The sequence below is a fragment of the Perca flavescens genome, chromosome 11 (assembly GCF_004354835.1).
Source record: "Perca flavescens isolate YP-PL-M2 chromosome 11, PFLA_1.0, whole genome shotgun sequence".
NCBI lineage: Eukaryota > Metazoa > Chordata > Actinopteri > Perciformes > Percidae > Perca > Perca flavescens.
The window spans coordinates 27,118,465-27,137,114 of record NC_041341.1 but is presented as its reverse complement, the minus strand read 5'-3'; the positions used below and the strand labels follow the sequence as shown (position 1 = coordinate 27,137,114).

At 39.7% G+C, this 18,650-nt stretch overlaps 1 protein-coding gene across 1 annotated transcript; it reads right to left on the bottom strand.

The window, feature by feature from the left end:
- Nucleotides 1–4,070: 4,070 nt before the first annotated feature.
- On the bottom strand, nucleotides 4,071–18,161 carry ralba (v-ral simian leukemia viral oncogene homolog Ba (ras related)). The gene is made up of 5 exons (XM_028591276.1): nucleotides 18,019–18,161; nucleotides 8,187–8,401; nucleotides 7,312–7,520; nucleotides 5,772–5,949; nucleotides 4,071–5,643 (listed from the first exon to the last, which is right to left on the bottom strand). Exons 2-5 carry the CDS (start codon nucleotides 8,298–8,300, stop codon nucleotides 5,521–5,523), a joined length of 624 nt encoding a protein of 207 aa, XP_028447077.1. The 5' UTR covers nucleotides 8,301–8,401; nucleotides 18,019–18,161; the 3' UTR covers nucleotides 4,071–5,520.
- Between the last annotated feature and the right edge of the window lie 489 nt (nucleotides 18,162–18,650).

The window sequence follows — 18,650 nt, the reverse complement described above, 5'->3', positions numbered from 1 at the left end:
GCTATTGTGGGTAACACACAGCACAGTTTGCTGGTAAGAATGATACACAAGTCTTTACCTTTCTGGCATTACCACATAATCAGAATAATTGGAAACAGAACATAAAAAGCAGCGTTCATTACATTACATTACATTACAGGTCATCAAGCTGACGCTTTTATCCAAAGCGACTTACAATTAAGTGCTTTCAACCCTGAAGGTTCAAACTCCAGACCAGACAACAAGTAGTAAGTGCAAGTACATTAGCTTTAAATAAGTAAAACTACAAAGAGCCATATGAAAGTGCCGCTTTGATATATATATTTTTTTTATATATATATATTTTTTTTTTTTCAGTGACACAATATTTTGTTTATTCTGCAGCCTGTTTGAAGCTGCGTGGCTGCAGATGGTGAGAGAACCGAAGCTCAAGATGAAACACAAGGTGTAAACTACTCATTTAAATGCAAGGGATTTCTGGTTTGTTCAAAATATTGAGCACTCTCACTGTTATTCTGCTTTCAAATGGCAAGCCGGCCTTGAAATCCTCGACAAAAAAGGTTTAATCTCCCAGAAAAACAGATTTTAAGGTATGCAGCATTCATTTAGTAAGTATATTTCAAATGTTGTTATATAATAATGAATGCAAATATACTTGGCCAACATTTAACTGGTATAGCCCACAAGGTTTGCATTTTTAAATATGTGGCACTTATGTTGTTTATGGTAATTGTCAGCAGATCTGTTTAGCCAAAGTGAAAATGCAACATGCATTACATCCTGTGCACCAGGAGATTGTTCCCAGGAAAGCCACACAATATAGGCATTAAATGGAAGACTTCATAAATTGCTTATAGCTTGAATCCCTAAGTAAAATGGAACAGCAACATAGACACATTCATGTGAAAAGTGTTAGGATTATTACGTTCAGTCTGTATTCAACATCCGCCACTATCCGCACACTGAAGGTGCATCATAGCTCAATTTGTGAGGTAGGTTTGGTGCGTCTTTTCTAAATTACAGATCCGGTAGAGTGAGCGCAGTTATTCTGTAAATCACAAACAACAGTAATTATAGCACCATTTACAATTTTGCCATTTATTATTGGAAAAATTAGTTTCAGACAGGCTAAATGGATGTTTCTTTCCAGAATGTTTCAGTTTTCAGGTTGTTTTTGTTTGTCTAAGTGAAGGTCTATCAGGGATAATAGATACAAAAATCTCTAGGATAAATAACTATGGAAAATCTGTCATTGCAAAATCCATTAAGATTAATGTATCCATTAAGATGAACACACATAATCTGTATAATTTAATCCTAATTAAGTCATACCCTGGTTTGACCATTAACACTTGATATCTAATTGTTTAATTGTTAAAGAATTAAGAAGAGACTCAACATGTACAGTAGGTTTTTTTTGTACTGTAGATAGGCCTCTGGAGGTAACTCTCTCTCTCTCTCACACATACACACACAAGGAAGAACGAGAACATATGAGGACACCGTCTGCACTGAGGATTTGCTGAGGGAGCACCTCACTCTTTTTAAAAGGCAAGAATGGCAAAGAAAATAACAGACGTTTCAAATAGGCTTTCTTTCTTTCTCCCACTGACTGATCTGCTCATAGTTTTGCTATTACCCGCACAGTGGAGGTAGAAGAAGTAGGGGCTGTTTCTTGACAGTCCAAATAAGTTGGATTTCTTTTTCAGACAGTGATAACATTAGCAATACACTGCTCAGTTCTAAAATGACAGACATACCGTAATGCCAACAATGGCAATATGGTAAACTTTGACATTTGTGTGATCCAGTGTCACGGTTTAGTGCTAAAGATCAGTGCTGTAGTTGGTGTAGAAAGTTAGTAAGGTAAGGTTTTTTGTTTTTGATTTTCTTTTGTCACTCTCATGTCAGTAAATGATTTACTGAACACACATGAATGTATGTTATTTGTTTCATAAATGAATGATACAGATGTTCTTCTTCTTGGTTGTTTTATGTGCACAGAAGGTAATGTTCATTTTTCCCAAAGAAAAGTTGTTTTATGATGATATAAAAACAATTTTGATTTAAACAAAAGAATTAACTGATGTTATTGCTAAGGATGTGATACCATGCTAAACATACATATAATTATAAACCATTCCTTCTGCAGGGACTTACTGTTTAAGGGCTTAGAAAACATTCGTTCAATGCCATTTAGTCAGTCAAGAGTCACCATTGAATGATGCCTGTGAAGCAGTGGAAAGTATTGTGAGAGCACTAATGATGCAGAACAGCAGAATGGGTCTACAGAATACCAAGACTGCCATCCCATGGTCAAAGAGTGAAGCCATCTTCCCTCTGAGACGCACCATGTAGACAGCAGGATATGGCACAGTCGCTAAAATAGGAGTTATTCTCTGTCCTTTGCATTCATCTTATAAGTCGAGCACAATTCCACTGAGTCTGTTTCTCTTTCTGTATAATGAAGGACTGTGATGGTGCTTTATCACATGAACATCCTCATTCCCAACATTAGCTCAGATATAATGAGGGTTACACAGAGGACGGGGGCCCTCTCTACAGAATGATAAAAGACCAGAGAGTGCGCCGGTGACACTGCATCGGTCATTAGCCTGGCTCACTTTGCCCTTTCATATATTTCTAAATAAGTGCCTTCCTGCGGGTTTAACGGACCACCTAATCTGCCTACTTAAGAGGTGCAGGGGAAGAGTGGGAATCCAGAAAGGTGAGTGTCAGGCAGGTAAATGTGCTTCTCAGAGTTGTGACATGTTCAGCTCCTCTGGTGGAAATGCTGCTACACACTTTAAAACCTGGTAGGTTTCACCAGCAATATAATTTATTTATCATTTTTATTTTATATAATTTATGTAAAGCATGCAGTAAATGTGGAACAGTGACAGCGATTAATGTTACAGGCTTAAGTCCCCATACATTTCTCTGCAATTTCAAAAGGTGACCACTATATTTAAGAATTCACCTGCTGTTGGCCGGTCTGATCAATACCTGAATATACAATTCTGCCCAAAAGAGCAGAGAAGTAACAGTCTTATCTCTACTGCACTGCCAACAAAAAAGCGATTGATTTGAGGCCATGAGGGATATTTGAGTGTTGACACCAAAGGGGACTTTATGCTAAAATAGTGCTGTCCTACCAGAAGATTATTTTGCCATATACAAATATTATAGCCAATCATGAACCCTAATCCCTATAGGATCACTACAGGAGATTTCCAAATAAAGCAGAATAAGGTCACTATAAACTTACTTTTGAGTAAGAGAGACACAAACAAGCCTATAGGAATACTACAGGGATATAAAAAAAATTAAGTTACATTTTGGTCCTCTTTTGGCAAAGGGTCTGTGCGTAGAGGACATGCAGTCATAAAAGTCAGTGGTATTTCTTTCCTTTTACATAACCAAGGTAAGACATTCCTGCCATCTTTCACAAGAAAAATCTGTTCCAAGTGATATATGTTGTGTCTCTACCGGGTGATGTAGTCACAGAAATTGTTCTCAAATCGACTTACCTGGATAAATAAAAAGGTAAAAAAAACGTTTCACCGACCCAGCCACCCCAAGGGCTTTAGCATGAAAGCCCGCGACTGGTTCATCTTGAGAGTGACGTTCCACTCATCCTGCCATGTTTGAAAAACCTATAAAAGGTTAATAAAAAAACTGCGGTAGTATATCACTGTCAAATTCAAGAAAAACAAGCCGTTGGCACTCTTTCTAGATGGCAGAGGAACAATCAATACAAAATGAGTAACTGCAGGGTTTTTTGACTACACTGGGGCACAAAATTCCCCAAAGGGAACACAAATAACAACCATAACATTTCACTTCAGTGGCAAATGCCAAAGTTACTGTGCAGCGTCCGATTAGTTAGTAGTGAGAGCACTTTCCAGTATCTCCACCAACCAGCGGAAGGCAATATGCAGCACTGAACAGATTCACTTTCAACTTAAATTGGTTTCAAAATTCTAAATCAAAATGTGAAACCTATCTTTCTATGGATATAATACAAAAATCAAAGGATTGCTCAGTGTGAACTTGTGACATATGAATATAATAAAAAATAATGCCCAGTATTTACAAAGAGAAAAAAAAAACATTTATTCAGCAACACTGTCGCTGCAGAGATTGAAGCATACAGCAGTAGGAAGTAAAAGAAAAAAGGGAGGAAATGTTACAAAGAATGGTTTAGGCAGTGGTAGAAACATCTTGTTTACTGTAGCACTTGATTAAACAACAATTAAGAAGTTGGCACCCTCTTCAAAGCTTTGCACGCACACACATAAAAAGGTAGGTTTCTGGTAAATGCACAGACAAATTGTAAGTTTGATTTTCTTGTGGTTTTGTTGGCACAAACTGTTTAAAAATCTCCAGCATGAAGTCCACTTCTTAGGTATTGGCAACGTAGTGCATGTTATTAAAAAGACAAAGCAATAAAAAGAACATCAGAACTGTTCAGAGTAATAAGATGGTATTGATTATCATGCCATTGTGGACCAGAAGCATGATGGCCTCCTGGATTGTTATCACCCCTTTAACAGTATCACCCCTTTAACAGTACACACTTTAAACTTCAACAGTTGTGTAAAACAGGAAGTAATCTGCACTATGAGAAGGTTAGGAAGGCCCAGGTTACATGAATATATAATACTCTCTGCACTATAGAATACCAACAAGGAAAACATTGGAAAAACCCCATTACACCCTTCTTTTCACAGCCTGAAAATATCTAACAAAATGTTAAATGTCTACATGAAGATTGCAGTCCGCCTGAAAAACTGCAGTAATCATGTAAGGCTTGATAACAGTGAAATATAATAACCCTGTTTGACAACAAGTCATCCGATTCCACTGAATTTTCTGTAGTCAGAAAATCACAAATCCATGGAGGAACTAAGGAACTAAAAAAAAAAAAAAAAAAAGCTGCCACAAGGGCTCGAAAATGAAACTTCCAGCTATTCCAAACATGCTCTGATCTGGACAGATGGATGAATGAGGCCAACATCTTCAATAGACATGACATAAATTATCACAAATTAGACAGACAGCAGCATTAGAGTTCCTTGTAAATTGATGAACATAGGGGTCTATACTAACGTAGACTAAGAAGTATGCAGGCCTAGATAAAGAGCAGGTAAAGAAATTAAGAGCACTGTTGACTTAAAAAAGACTCAACAATTCTGGTGTAAAACACACTGAACCAAAGTCAAAGGCAGTATAATCGCTAAGTTTAACAGTGGAGAATGTCTTGAGCAGCAGAGTTAGTGTCAGTGGCAGTTTGGTCATTGGCTTACTATGAGCCATCAAGTCACAGTCTCAACAGTGGTTATCTTCCAATGAAACACAGACTCAGATGTCGTTCATTAAAAACAAACAAAAAAAACGTGGTTAAGATGAAACACTTATTTAAAACCAGCCATTTAAAAAAATATCAAATTTCATTTGAATGACAATGGCAAGGACGCTCTGCTTTGTTCACCAACTTAACAGATTTATTGTGGGTTGTTGTTGTGGTCCATGAAGAGTTCAAAGTAAACAGCATCTTTCTTTGAAGCTCTTCTTGTTCTTCTTGTTCTTTCCCTTTCCGTTTTTGTCTTTGTTTTCTGACATTTTCTTGCCTCGTACTTCACGCATCAGGTCAAAGAATACCTGGGGAGGAAGAAAAAAAAAAAAAGAACACTTATTAACTCTATGATACAATGAATATCCTATATTTAAAAGTTCATTAAATTTATAGGAATGTACTGGGTGTGATGTGTGTGTGTGTGTGGACCCACCTTGTCAACATTGGCTCTGGTTTTGGCTGATGTCTCGACATACTGGACGCCCCACTCCTCGGCCTTGCCTCGGGCCTCGTCCACAGATACCTGCCGACGCTCCTCCAGGTCAGACTTGTTCCCTACCACGAGGAGAGGGATCTTGTCCTCTTCCGCCTTCACCCGCAAGATCTGCTCCCTGCCGGCACAGCAGAGATGCATTTTTTTCTTTTTCACCAGTTTCCGTTGTGTAAATAAGCGATTGTCTTTTGATTGTGATAAAATCTAACATAATACAACCATTTCATTTAATAAAAGTTTTACAGATGTCCTGATAAACTGAACCTCTTCTATGAGCTGGTTAGCGAGATCAGTATAGTCAGTAGGGCTGGGCGATATGGCCTAAAAATAAAATCTCCGATTTAAATCGATTTTTTTCTCCTCCTACTTAAAATCAATCTGCAGATGACAATGAAATTGTTCACATACACACACGAGGCTACATATTGAACAACAACAAAACTGATGCATGAGATAAAGCTGTTTTTCACACATACAGGTAATTGCGCAACCTTGCCCCTATTTTCACCTGTTGCTGAGCAACGTACATTAACATCCCATGGTCTCTTGAATGTAGCATACCTGTAGCAAAATCCTTCGTAGCGCACACACACACACACACACACACACACACACACACACACACACACACACACACACACACACACACACACACACACACACACACACACACACACACACACACACACACACACACACACACACACACACACACACACACACACACACACGATGTTAAGGAGAAAATCTATTTTAATTTAAACAAATCAACGTTAACTAAAATTGATTTATCGCCCAGCCCTAATAGTCAGGGTATTTTGTAAATGATTATAGATTTTTTTGTTTAGCCCATTGTTTCTTGGTATGCTCCACGGTATTCCTTCCACAATTGTTTCCAACAGTCACTTGCTGTTAAACGACAAAAAGAAGCAACACTAGATGGCAGAAAGGTATTTTTGAGATTGAACGCAACGCAGGCTTACAGAGCCAGACCCAAATGCAACACTAACACACCCGTCACTGTTGTGTATCCGACAGCAGCAGAGTCCATTCTGTTGCAAGTGCAGCAAGTCTCCTCTGTGTCTTTAGCTGCAGAATGTTGTACGTCCTGGTGTTGGAATCCTTTCCAGTGAAATAAAGTCACGCTGCACCTTTTAGGGGTCAGCATTTTAACCGTTTTTAAGCCAGCTAATGGTAGGCTAACGTTACCTGCTGTATGGTAACTAGCGTCACACCCTAGGCTGTTTATAAATTGCATCTCGATTCTTTTTTTTTTTTTTTATCTCAACCGGTTGTAATCTTTACACATTTAAATCTATGTTAACCGATTCACGTTGCATCATTACATCCCTAGCAACGGTCAACATGTACAGGCTGATATTTTTAATTACTAAAAGGCCAATACCCATTGCAGCCTAAGGTAGCACCATTTACATGTTTTCAGTCCCATACACAAACAGATGTAGGCAGGATAGAGTACCTGAACTCCACAGTGGCAGTGAATGACTCATGCTCTGTGATGGAGAAGACCAACAGGAAGCCCTCCCCGCTGCGAAAATAGTTGTCCCTGATGGCAGCGTAGTCCTCCTGGCCGGCTGTGTCCAGAATGTCGATCTGGACCTCCTCCCCATCCAGAACCACCTTCTTCCTGTAGCTGTCTGCCTTGGTGGGCTCATAGTCCTCCACAAACTGGGGATGAAAAGACACGTTCCTTTGGAGATTTTAAAGCATAAAACACGGCACAAGCAGTATTTACATGCATAGAGCATCGGAAAAGCACGAGCAGTTATTTGTAGACAGCTACCGTGGTTAAAATGGAAGCATAGCTAAGCAATGTAATGGACAGGATCAGACAGAAGACAGCTGTTATGCTGCTTGGTACATTACCTTCTCTTCTTCTACAAGAATCTGTTAAGCAACCCCAAAACAACAATGGCGGACATGATAGAGAGATGGTTCATCCAATCGTCTGCCAGGTATTTTTTTTTGAACGTGCCTGCACTTTTCCAAACAGTTTTCAATGACAGCTTCTCAGATGATTCTGTCTAACAAACCATTGCTTTACATTTGAAGCTTTTAGAGGAAGTGCTGACCCAGTCAACATGTTTAGCAAATAGGTGATGTCTAGATTAGATTGGACGAGACACAGCAAGAGTTTTGCAGCTGGTGCTTTAGGGAGGGAGTTGTGCATTGCTGTCAGCAGAAGTAGCAAGGGGTAATATTACATTGGAAACAATAAAAAAGTGAACTGGTTAGACAAAGAGGTGCTTGTGAACTGAACTTAATGTTAAAAGCCATACTTCTCTATCTATTATATAGCAATTTTAAGCTGTTAATAGGGCTGTGTTGACTCACCTCATCATACATGAACTGCAGGGTGAGGGCTGACTTCCCCACGCCCCCACTGCCCACCATTATCACCTTGTGCAGTGCCAGAGAGCTCTGGTTTTTACTTTTACCGGTAGCCATCACTGGATTCTTCTTTGTGTTTCTTTAACACACTCACACACATGCACGCACACACACCCACGCATACACTTCCTCTGCACCCAGATACTTTCTGACACGACCTGCGAATGACAAGAGTGGAAACATATTGATATGTACAGTAAATAACCTTCACACAGAGAGAACACAAGTTTATGGACAGAGGACAGTTGTTACTTAACAGCTTTCACTACGACAGTAACTTGCTGTGCCAAGGCACTAGGCTTTGCTCCAACAAATCTTGAATCCTAACCCCCACCCTTCCCATTAAAGTGCCAAATAGCCTACTCATGAATCCTAGAACTTTATAAAAATTGCCATCAAAAGCCCGTTGCAGCTGATCAGAAGTAATGAAGCTATCATTCTCCATTGCGAGGCGGCATTTAGGAATGCATTAAAAATCGGGCATCATCTGCTAACCTCGTTAAAAAGAAGCGAGATGCCATGGGCCATCTATCTGCACTATATGGGCCCTGCCCTCAGAGGGTGAAAGCTCAGAGTTGATTGCTTTCACCTGACTTCCATATCTTCTATCTCTGTCAGACACAACTTCCAAAATAGTGCAAATTGACTATGTTGTAAATGCCTTCCTGCCATGTCTTAACCTGCACAGCCTTTAAAGAGATTATATCAAGAGTGTCACATGTGCACAGATTCATTAAAAGACAAGTCAAAACAAGTTGTCAATATGCCATCAGTCGCCGTCTATTGGCAGAATACTTCACCCATACTACAAGCCATTTTCGTTTTTATATCTTTGACCACAGGATCACATTTCCGAATGACAGGTTAACTCCACTTGTGGGAATTTGACCTGTGATCGTATTGCAAAGAAATTAAGAATATTTATAGATGTATCAGCAGACATTACCATAAACAATGATTGGATATTGGCAAAAACTTCAATACTGCGCATCCTGAGTTTGACTAATGGTATACAGCATTGTAATGGCCATTAACAAAGCCATTGAAGGGCTTTTTAATGATCAATTAATCCTTCAAAGACAGGGTCTGGCATTTTTCCTTTCATTGTAATGGTCAATAGATGTACGTGAATGACAAAAATGGGGGGGGGGGGGCCTCCACCCTTGGTTATTGTGCTGTATAGGTCAGTAACCCAACACCCATTTAGTCCTCTCCCTACCAACTATGAACAGTCAAATAAACAGTTGCGCATCTGGCGATTATGTCACATTATATAAATATACATTTTGTCATATTGAGCAGAGAAGCAATAGAGCAAGGGTTGTGACAGACCCTTTGACTCATTATCCTGAAAGTCAGTCCGTCACATCACAGGAACCAGCCTTTTTTTCTTCTTTACCTTCTTTCCCACTATCATTTTATCTCCATCTGTAGAAAGAAAATGTCTGAGTCCCTCCTTTAGGGATGTCACACTAATGGGAGCACTGAGCCGATTCATAGCATTATTCACAATCTGCTCCTCCCTAACACAAACATTTCACTTCAGCTCATACAGTGAGACAAGTGTGCACTGAGAGTTAACCCGACAAGGCAGAGGAGAGAAGACATTCACGCTGATGGAAAAATAACGCATAGCTCCAACTCTGATGATTTGTGTGTCTTTACATTACGGTTTTCATTATAAAATGTACAGATCATGTCACAACCCCACAAAAACCAGGTACAAGCCCTGTAAGATTTCCATAGTTGTTGTTTCACATGAAAATCAAGAACTCTTGGTGTGAAAATAGATCCAATAGAAACAATTTCTACATAAATGTGCAGTTGTGCACGTGACCTTTTGCACGTTCTTGCAATTAGGCCTGTCGCGATAGTCAATAAATCGAGTTATCGCATGATAAAAAAAAATTAGCTCGATAATTTTTCCGGCCGCGATAATTGCCATTTGCATGCTTGTTTATTTTCCTCATCTCTCCCTCTCCCTCTCTATACCAAAGAGAGGACCACTCTCGGTTCCTTAGCGTAACGAGGAGTGAACCCTCTTGTCAGTCGCATGGTCTTTGTGTGGGCGGTAGGCTACTCCAGGCGGAGAGAGCGAGAGAGTTGGAGCAAGGTTTCCTGCAGCACTTTGCAGTTAAGGCGCCGTAAAAAAAAAAAAAAAAAAAAAAAATATGAGCGATATCCACCGTGTTACTCGGCGTCCCGTTTTCTCCCTTTCATTCCAAACCACACAGCTGACAACCTGCAGGTGGAGGCGGTGGAGACGGGCTCGGACATACACACCGCAAGCGGTTTCAGGAAAGTGGCTGCATGTGTCCGACAATGCACAGAACATTAACGGTACAAGCCTACAGCTGTCCGCGGACACGGAGTGTGGAAAGTATGTCAGAGTTGGCGCGTATGTGTGTGTGTGTGTGTGTGTCGGCCCGCACCCACGAAGCTCCGACCTGCAGAGGAGCAGAAGCCGCACCTTCGCCAAAATGAAGTCTGAAAAACAGAACTATTTTGGTACATTTACTCGCCACGTGGCAGATAGCCATACATATAGATTTTATTTATTAATTATATATTATTTAAATGTAATATTTAGTGTTAAATAATTGTAAAATGTAGTACAGTCTCTAGTCTGAGAACGTACGTGTCACCAATGGCAATTCCACAACTGTACATCAGCGTGAAAGACGACATACCAAAGGAGATCAAAGACATATTGTGGATATTTAAAATGTCTTCCAGTTCCAGTGTTAAATATTCTTTAGAAATAAAAGTGTATTGATCTTTGAAAAGGTGTACCTGTAGTATTATTATTATTATTATTATTATTATTATTATTATTATTATTATTATTATTATTATTAACATTATCATTATATTAGATGCAAATGGTCTCTCGATGACAAGATTATCGTTTATCGCAATAATTTCTGGGACAATTTATCGTCCAGCAAAATTTTTTATCGTGACAGGCCTACTTGCAATGTCCAAAAAGCAGAGGGGAACATGTGGTTTGCATTAAATTAACCTACACTTCAGTATGCCAGCTATAGTTTGACAGCTGTGGATACTAAGGATGTGGCACCATGGTTCCACTCTCCCCCGACGAGGAAGTCTGACCTGTGCTCTTCCTGTCTTTGTTATCAGTAACCAGGCCAGTGAAAGAGCTCATAGGAAGGACATCCACACAAACACAATTACACACCTTCAGATGGAACCTATGCCAAACTCAAGCAATTACGCAAAGGTCTTCACTATCTAAATTATTTACCTATAACCTACTTCCCTGTGTGCATGTACACACGCACAAATCCCGATGCTGTAAATAAAGCAACCACAGTTAATTAATTGAAGAGGCAAAAATGTATGCTTAGCAAAAAAGTGCTTAGTGCAACTTTTCCAAAAGGAAGTTCAGACCTTAGGGCAGGGATGCCACCATATTTCCACCAGCTGCAGTTCCCCACATTGCATGCAGCGTTATAATGGAGGGCAATAGCAAAAGAGGAATTCATATTTAGGCCTGACCCAGATATGGAACTGGAGTCTGCTTGGTGCGGGTCCTTTTTTAAAGGGGTGTAAGGTTATGGAGGAGGGGTACAGACCACTCTGGTTGCTAAGCTCCTGAAATATAGATGACACCAGTGCAGTGTGGGCTACAGGAATTCATTAAGAGGCCCTTTGGAGAATGGCCCAGTATTCCCTTCCTGCTCATCTTAACACAACATTCCAAGGTTTGCCAGGGCTACAGATACTAAAAGTAAAAGAATGCTCTTTCCCATGTGCAGGACAAACCAAGTGTTAACAGTGATGGTCAAAGGAAACGTCATCTGCTAAGGTGCCTATATTCCACTCTAAGTGAAGTAGAATAAGTGAAAGTGTGTGTGTGTGTGTGTGTGTGTTCAAGATATTGCCACAGTTGCAGAGAGCCTGATGACTCTCTCTCTCCCTCTTTCAGCATTCCTGAGGTCACTGAGGTAAGGGGATTTCCTCTCCCCATCTGATGGAGAAAGCAGGGGCTTTTCTGGCCCAAAAACAACCCACAAACTTCCGAGCACAAACTGAGCTCAGTGCGGCTGTTTCTCTCATCATCAGTCGGTCAAATGAGTCAACCCAAACATTGTGAGGTGGCCTAGAGTAGGTGCTGTTGAATTGAAACACTGCAATGTTGCGATGATGCTATGTAGGTGAATAATATTGTGTCTTGCTGTGTCTCATCCAATTTCTACTGCTCCTAGACTGAAAATGTTCTTCGTCAGTACTCCAAGGGGACTGGCCCCCTTGATTCTGGACATAGACCTAACTATTCATAATCACTGCCCACTGTTGGAGAAAACAATACAACCTGGTGAGTCACCTCAGTCATGAGGTTTGTGTAAGAAGGGGCCTTCTGTAACACACAGCAACGGAGATTCAAGATCCTAAGGTTTGTTTGTCACAGAGCAACCAATGATGCACAATTTAACAGCAAACGGAGGCATCGCAGAAATGTGTTTAGTCCAGATACGGCAGTTACTACGGTCACTGTCAGTTGAGATCAGGAAAAGAGATTTGGCCTACTTGAAAAGACGGTACACAGCAAAGAAGAAGTTCTCAAAAAGCACCCCACGATGCATACTAACAACCCTTGGCCAGGAGAGTGCACAGAGGAGCCTTTGATGAAACCGGGCAGCGGGGAACTAAATCCTCTCTGTGGTACAATCCTTCCTACTTCAGCAACACCAACAGAGCTAATACAACTCTATTATAAAAGGTCCCCCCTTTCTTATTCATATGGAAACTATCAAGGTGAAAATGTAGTGCAGACTTCACTAATCCCATACGTTGTGGTACTGTATGAAGTAAATGCATACCAGTACATGATGACATTGTGATGCATAAGTTTTTTTGGGTCACCTCAAGTCTATAAAACACAACAGCCAACCCTGATGATTCCCATTACTTAAGCATTCCACTGGATTGGTTCTGGGTTGATAGAAAGAAAAGTTGAGATCTCGGAATGCATTCACAAACAAATCTGTTTGTTCCTGCTGAGAAACTACCAACTGCCCACTACTTATCTCCAACTTGCTATATATTATTTTCATTTGCTTGACAGAAAAATAGGCTCAGTTACGTACCACCTACGCTATGGTAGGGCCCTGCGGTGCTATCATGGTTTACAATTCAGGGACTTGAATTCCACGATAGCACAAAATCTACCTAAAACCCCACAGTATCCCTCTCCCTCACAGCTCAGATGTTTTCATAGGGCCAATGGTGCCTGCCTGTAAACCTCACTCCTTGGTGATTTCTGTTTTATTTGGAAAAGCTTAGAGAGTCAACCTCACTCTGCGTTTCAGCAGTGGAGCAGAGTGGAGGAAAAAGAGGCTGAGTGAAGTGGTGTGAGTGATGAAAGGGATCTCTCCACTCTGCACATATCCTCTACAAAGTTAACATTATGTGCATCACACAATGCATGGCAAACTCAGTTCATCAGGCGCTGGATATTAAAATGCTTTAGTCATATATGTTAGCATGCTATCAACATTGCCAAACAAGGGGGGTGTGGGGGAGGTGGGGAATCACTCACTCAAACAATTGTCTGATTTACATATCATAAAAAGAGAGTTGGGAATTCCCAGTAAAAGCACATTGTCAAACTTTCATAGACAATAGGATCTAATTCTTCCCATTTTCCGAGGTGTTTTTACTGAAGTAAACTAGAGGGGGTTGAAATAATTCTCCTATGTATTGGTGTAGCAAGAAGTGCTTTACAGCATATATTTCATCAGATTACTGTTGGGATTGTTGTCGGGATCCCCAGTTAATGACAGCTCCCTGCTGCATACATATTCTTCTGCAATGGCCAAATGGGACATTTAAATTTCTCAGGCATGGTTCATATAGTAACTGACATTCCTTCCTCCCTGCTGACAGAAAGCAGACAATTGATGGCGGCTAGCTATGCTACATCACTATCTCCTGCACATAATCGCTCACTTTCCAAGTCCAGTAAAATAAAAAAATCTTACACCAGTTTACTGCCCTTTCACTCCATTTCCACTGCCAACATCATTAGCTGATGGTTTTCTGACTCCTGTCCTAATACACACCAAGAAACCAGGTTATTTGGGAACCTCATCAGAAAAGCAGATGGAGCTCTTTGATAACCAGGTTAGGTCCAAAATGAGGGAAATTAAGTCTTGCAGAAAATGCTTGTCTGATAAATCGCAGTAACAGGAACCAGAGGGATTAGCATTAAGAAAAACATTCAAGTAAAAAAAAATAGCATGTCCGGAACTACAGGGATAAACATCCAGACAGTCTTCACAGAAAGGGGAGGAATGCAAGGCCAGCTAAGTCTCAATTACAAGACCAGTCTCCACCTCTAATGTCATTTGCTTGCAATCGGTCTACAACGATGCAGAAATCAATCTGTGCCAGAATTACAATCACAATCCAGCTGTGCTGTTTGCACTGAGCGGCTACATTGTTGGTCAATGCCAATCAAGGCATGGACTTATTTCATTAGGTTTTTTTCTTTGTTCATTAATTTAACTGGAGAGTTTTCACTTCCTGTGATAGTCTAAATGTTGTTTCTGGCAGTTCTCTGAACATTTTAACGTAATTAAAAGCTATGGTGGGGAAAAACACTAAACACTTGGACGATGTAGTCATAAAAAAATATCAGCCATCAATAGTTCCAAAACAAAACCATCTGCATCAGATTAAAAAATAAATAAAAAAATTCCTGAATTGATTTCCCCAAGCATGCTAGGATTGTGCTGGAATCAGCATTGTTCTCATGGGTTGTTTTCTGAGCGAGTTGACTGCATGTCATACAAGACGCGTTAACTTGCTGACTGGTCGACTTGAACTTAACTCACAGGTTTAACCCTTCAACAAACTTAACCTGGGGACACACTCAGGCGTGGAATTGTGGAAGACCTCACACGAGACAGCCAATTTCATTTACCTAGGCGTTTTGGCACCACACACTACACAACAATGATCTGAAACCGTTTAGTATCCTCCAAGGCTTTTGACCAGCTGCTAGTGTGTACTATGACCTTTGGGACTGAGCGCGGTTTTTACATTTTGCAGAGCAAAGTTGCCAGGTTCACATAGCCTGCAGCTGTCTTCTGGCAGTCCGGACGAAAATGCAAGCCTTCCCAATCTTTTGATTATGGGTAGTGCATTTAGGCTGCGGCAGTGGGGGTTGCCAAAAAACCCAGCAAAAAAAAATAAAAAATAAAAAAATAAACTTTTTTTTTTTTAAAAAGACTTGATGTTATGCCATGGTCAGTTTTAAATCAAACAACCTGCAGTGGTCCAGGATGCAGTAGTAGTACTTAGCTCTCACTGGCTAATAAGGGTGTAGTCTGAGATTCAATGTTTACCTCAAACTCCACCACAAGACACACTATAATTATCCAGACAGTGGTTTAAAATGTAATCTTAACAAACCTCAAATTACAAGACAATAAGAGAATAATCAAGAAGTAATCCACACACTATAAAACAGCTTTACCTTTCCATTTTAATATACTGCAGCTTTTTACACATTGGATTTTCAGTTTCATTGACAACAATTTGTAATTTCAATAAGTTATTGTTTGTCATCAAGAATGCACCTGTGAGTGTTGGGAGAGGCCAAATTGGCAGGGATTCTCAGCTAGCAAGTTTCCAGCCTTAGATGATGAGGAGTAATCTTTTACTTTATTTTCAACCCGGTTTTTTTTTTTTTTGGGAGAATTAATTATTGTATTTGTTTCCCTTCTGTGTAGCAAGTGATTGCCTTGTGTCACATTAGTGAAAGCTAATGTCTCAATAGTGTGGAATCTGTCAACAGATTCCACACTATCTTGGATATGGATAATATTGCCTTAGCTAGAGGTGTAACGCCCTCAGACAAAAGCCAACAAACACTGACTGAGTGATAGATTCTTCTTTAACTGCATGTATCAACTAAATAACTGGACAAATGTGGAGTAGAGCACATCCCTAAAGCATCTCTGAACCACAAAATCCTGTATGTATACTGACTATGGAACGGGGATGATTAAACAGCTTGTTTAAGTATTTTTTAGGTTGTCTAAATTAGGCCTTAGTCACCCTTGAGACACATGAAACTGGATGATGAATTATATTTGTCCTTTTCCCCTGATACCAAAAAGTAGTATTATTAATGAGATGGAATAAGTGCCTGTTGCTTTCCCAACACTATCCTATCCCATAATCCCCTCAACCTGTCTCCGCAAAAAAAAAAAAAAAAAAAAAAAAAGGCTGATAAGAGTTGAAAACGTTACACCCATCTGTAAAATGTAGCATCAGTAAAAACAGTACTATTTAGTAGGGCTGCCACCTCTTAGTCGACTAATTGGTCGTTTTGGTCTTAGTCGACTAAGATTTCTTTAGTCAATTAGTCATTTTTTATGCTTATTCATGCTTAATTTCTTATTTCCAAGAACCTTCTGAGCACATTTATGGTAAACACAAGATTTAAAGTGGTGCTTTTGCAGGATTAATTGTGGAGAAACTCAGTTTTACAGATGGTTAATTAACTACATTTATATTGTGCTTTTCTAGTCTTAACCACCTCTCAAAGCGCACAGCTCTGTCAATTAAATCAACTAATCGATTAGTCGACAAAATTGTATAAGTGTTAGTCTAAGAATTTCTTTAGTAGAGGACAGCCCTACTATTTAGACCTTTTTTGTAGTTTGGCACAAGGGACAAGGGATTTCTTAGCTGCCTTTGTAACATTTAATATAGCTACCCAAAAGCAGGGCACAGGGATCAGCAGAGGTCCTTCTTAACTGGGTTTCAATAAGCCCACAACAAAATAAGAGACTTAACTCTTTTTGGTCATAGAGGGAATAATATGTGACCATACCTGGCTGCATTAGACCCCATAGAGTGAACTAATACATGCCCAAATGGTGTGGTGGAAAAATACTCTGTCACGCTGTTTTTCTGCTGACAGTTGGGATCATAACAACGTTAGCTGAAGAAACCATGAGCCAGCTTGGGTGTGTCATCTTCTCAATGGAAAAAACTTTTCAGCCCAAACTCGTTGGGGTAATCCTTGACGGGAATACACATTACAACAGCTAATTTTAACAAACGAGCTAAGCAAGCATATTATTAGCTAGCTTCCCTAAAAAGACAAAGTCCAGCTACGTTACATCTGTCAAACACAGGGTAACTTAACGCTAGCAAAGCTAGCTAAATCTTGAGTTTACAATAGCTAACGCTAGTGTCTAACGTCAGCTGACCATCAACAAAAAAGCTCATAAACATGGACTTTGGTAATACGACTACCGTTAATGCTCAACAACATACAGGAGGACCACGCCGTTTATTAAATTAATGCAAACACATTAAGCATATTCGCTCTCATAATTTATTTTAAAAAAAAAAGAAGATAAATTGACGGGAGTGCCCACAAAATTCTTGTCCACATCACTAATAACTAAACCGCTATAGCTAACCTAAAGATTACTTGCCAGCGATTATTAACATGACGTCTAATGTTAGCGTTATACCGATTTAACATAAGCATACATGACACCCAAACTACGACACTAAAGCAGCCATTGAAACTAGCTAGTTAGTTAACGAAATCCCATTAGGAGTTTATTTGAACGCATCTTGTTTTAAGCGGTCGTCCCTCTGGGTCCATTGGTCGCTCGTCCTTCATTAAAACAGGTGTGGTACTTTGTTACTCTCTTCTTACACAGCCGTGTAACAAAACACCCAGTTATCATTCCACTCCTTTATGAAATTTCTGAAGCCTTACCAAAGCAGGATTTGTATGTCTGCCCTCGGTTGATGTTATCTTGAGGACTGCATTAATAGAGCATTTCGGAGCATTGGTTCTCCAAAAGCAAACCGCTCCTGCAACAAAAGCCCCACCTTCCGGATGTAAAAACTACAACTGACAGGATGTACCGTCATCATCGCCTTTCGTCTGTCGTTTATTTATGTCTATTTTTACAGAAATCATTTACAGAACACAAGGTTGACCCGTTCAATGAAACACCTGACTATTGCTAAAAAAAAAAAAAAAAAAAAAGGTTATAATCATAATAATGTCCAAACCCATAATGTTTTTATGTTGTTGTCATAGAGTTCCAGGCAGCCATTTCCCAATGTAACTTTGGAAGAAGTTACTGCAGATTGTACATTTTAATATTGCATAGAAATGAATGGAAATCAATTTCTGCCTGGAATGTTATAGTATATAGGCTAACCAAATTTCCAAAACTTAGTAACACAGTTTGCAATATGGTTAGTTGATATTAAGTACAGAAAATGTGTAGCGGCTAAATACTTGACTTTTTAACAATACAGTTCTATCCTAATCGTTGGCTAAACATTAACACTAGTAATCTGTAACAGTGTTCTGGGTCCAATTTCCAGAATGGTAGC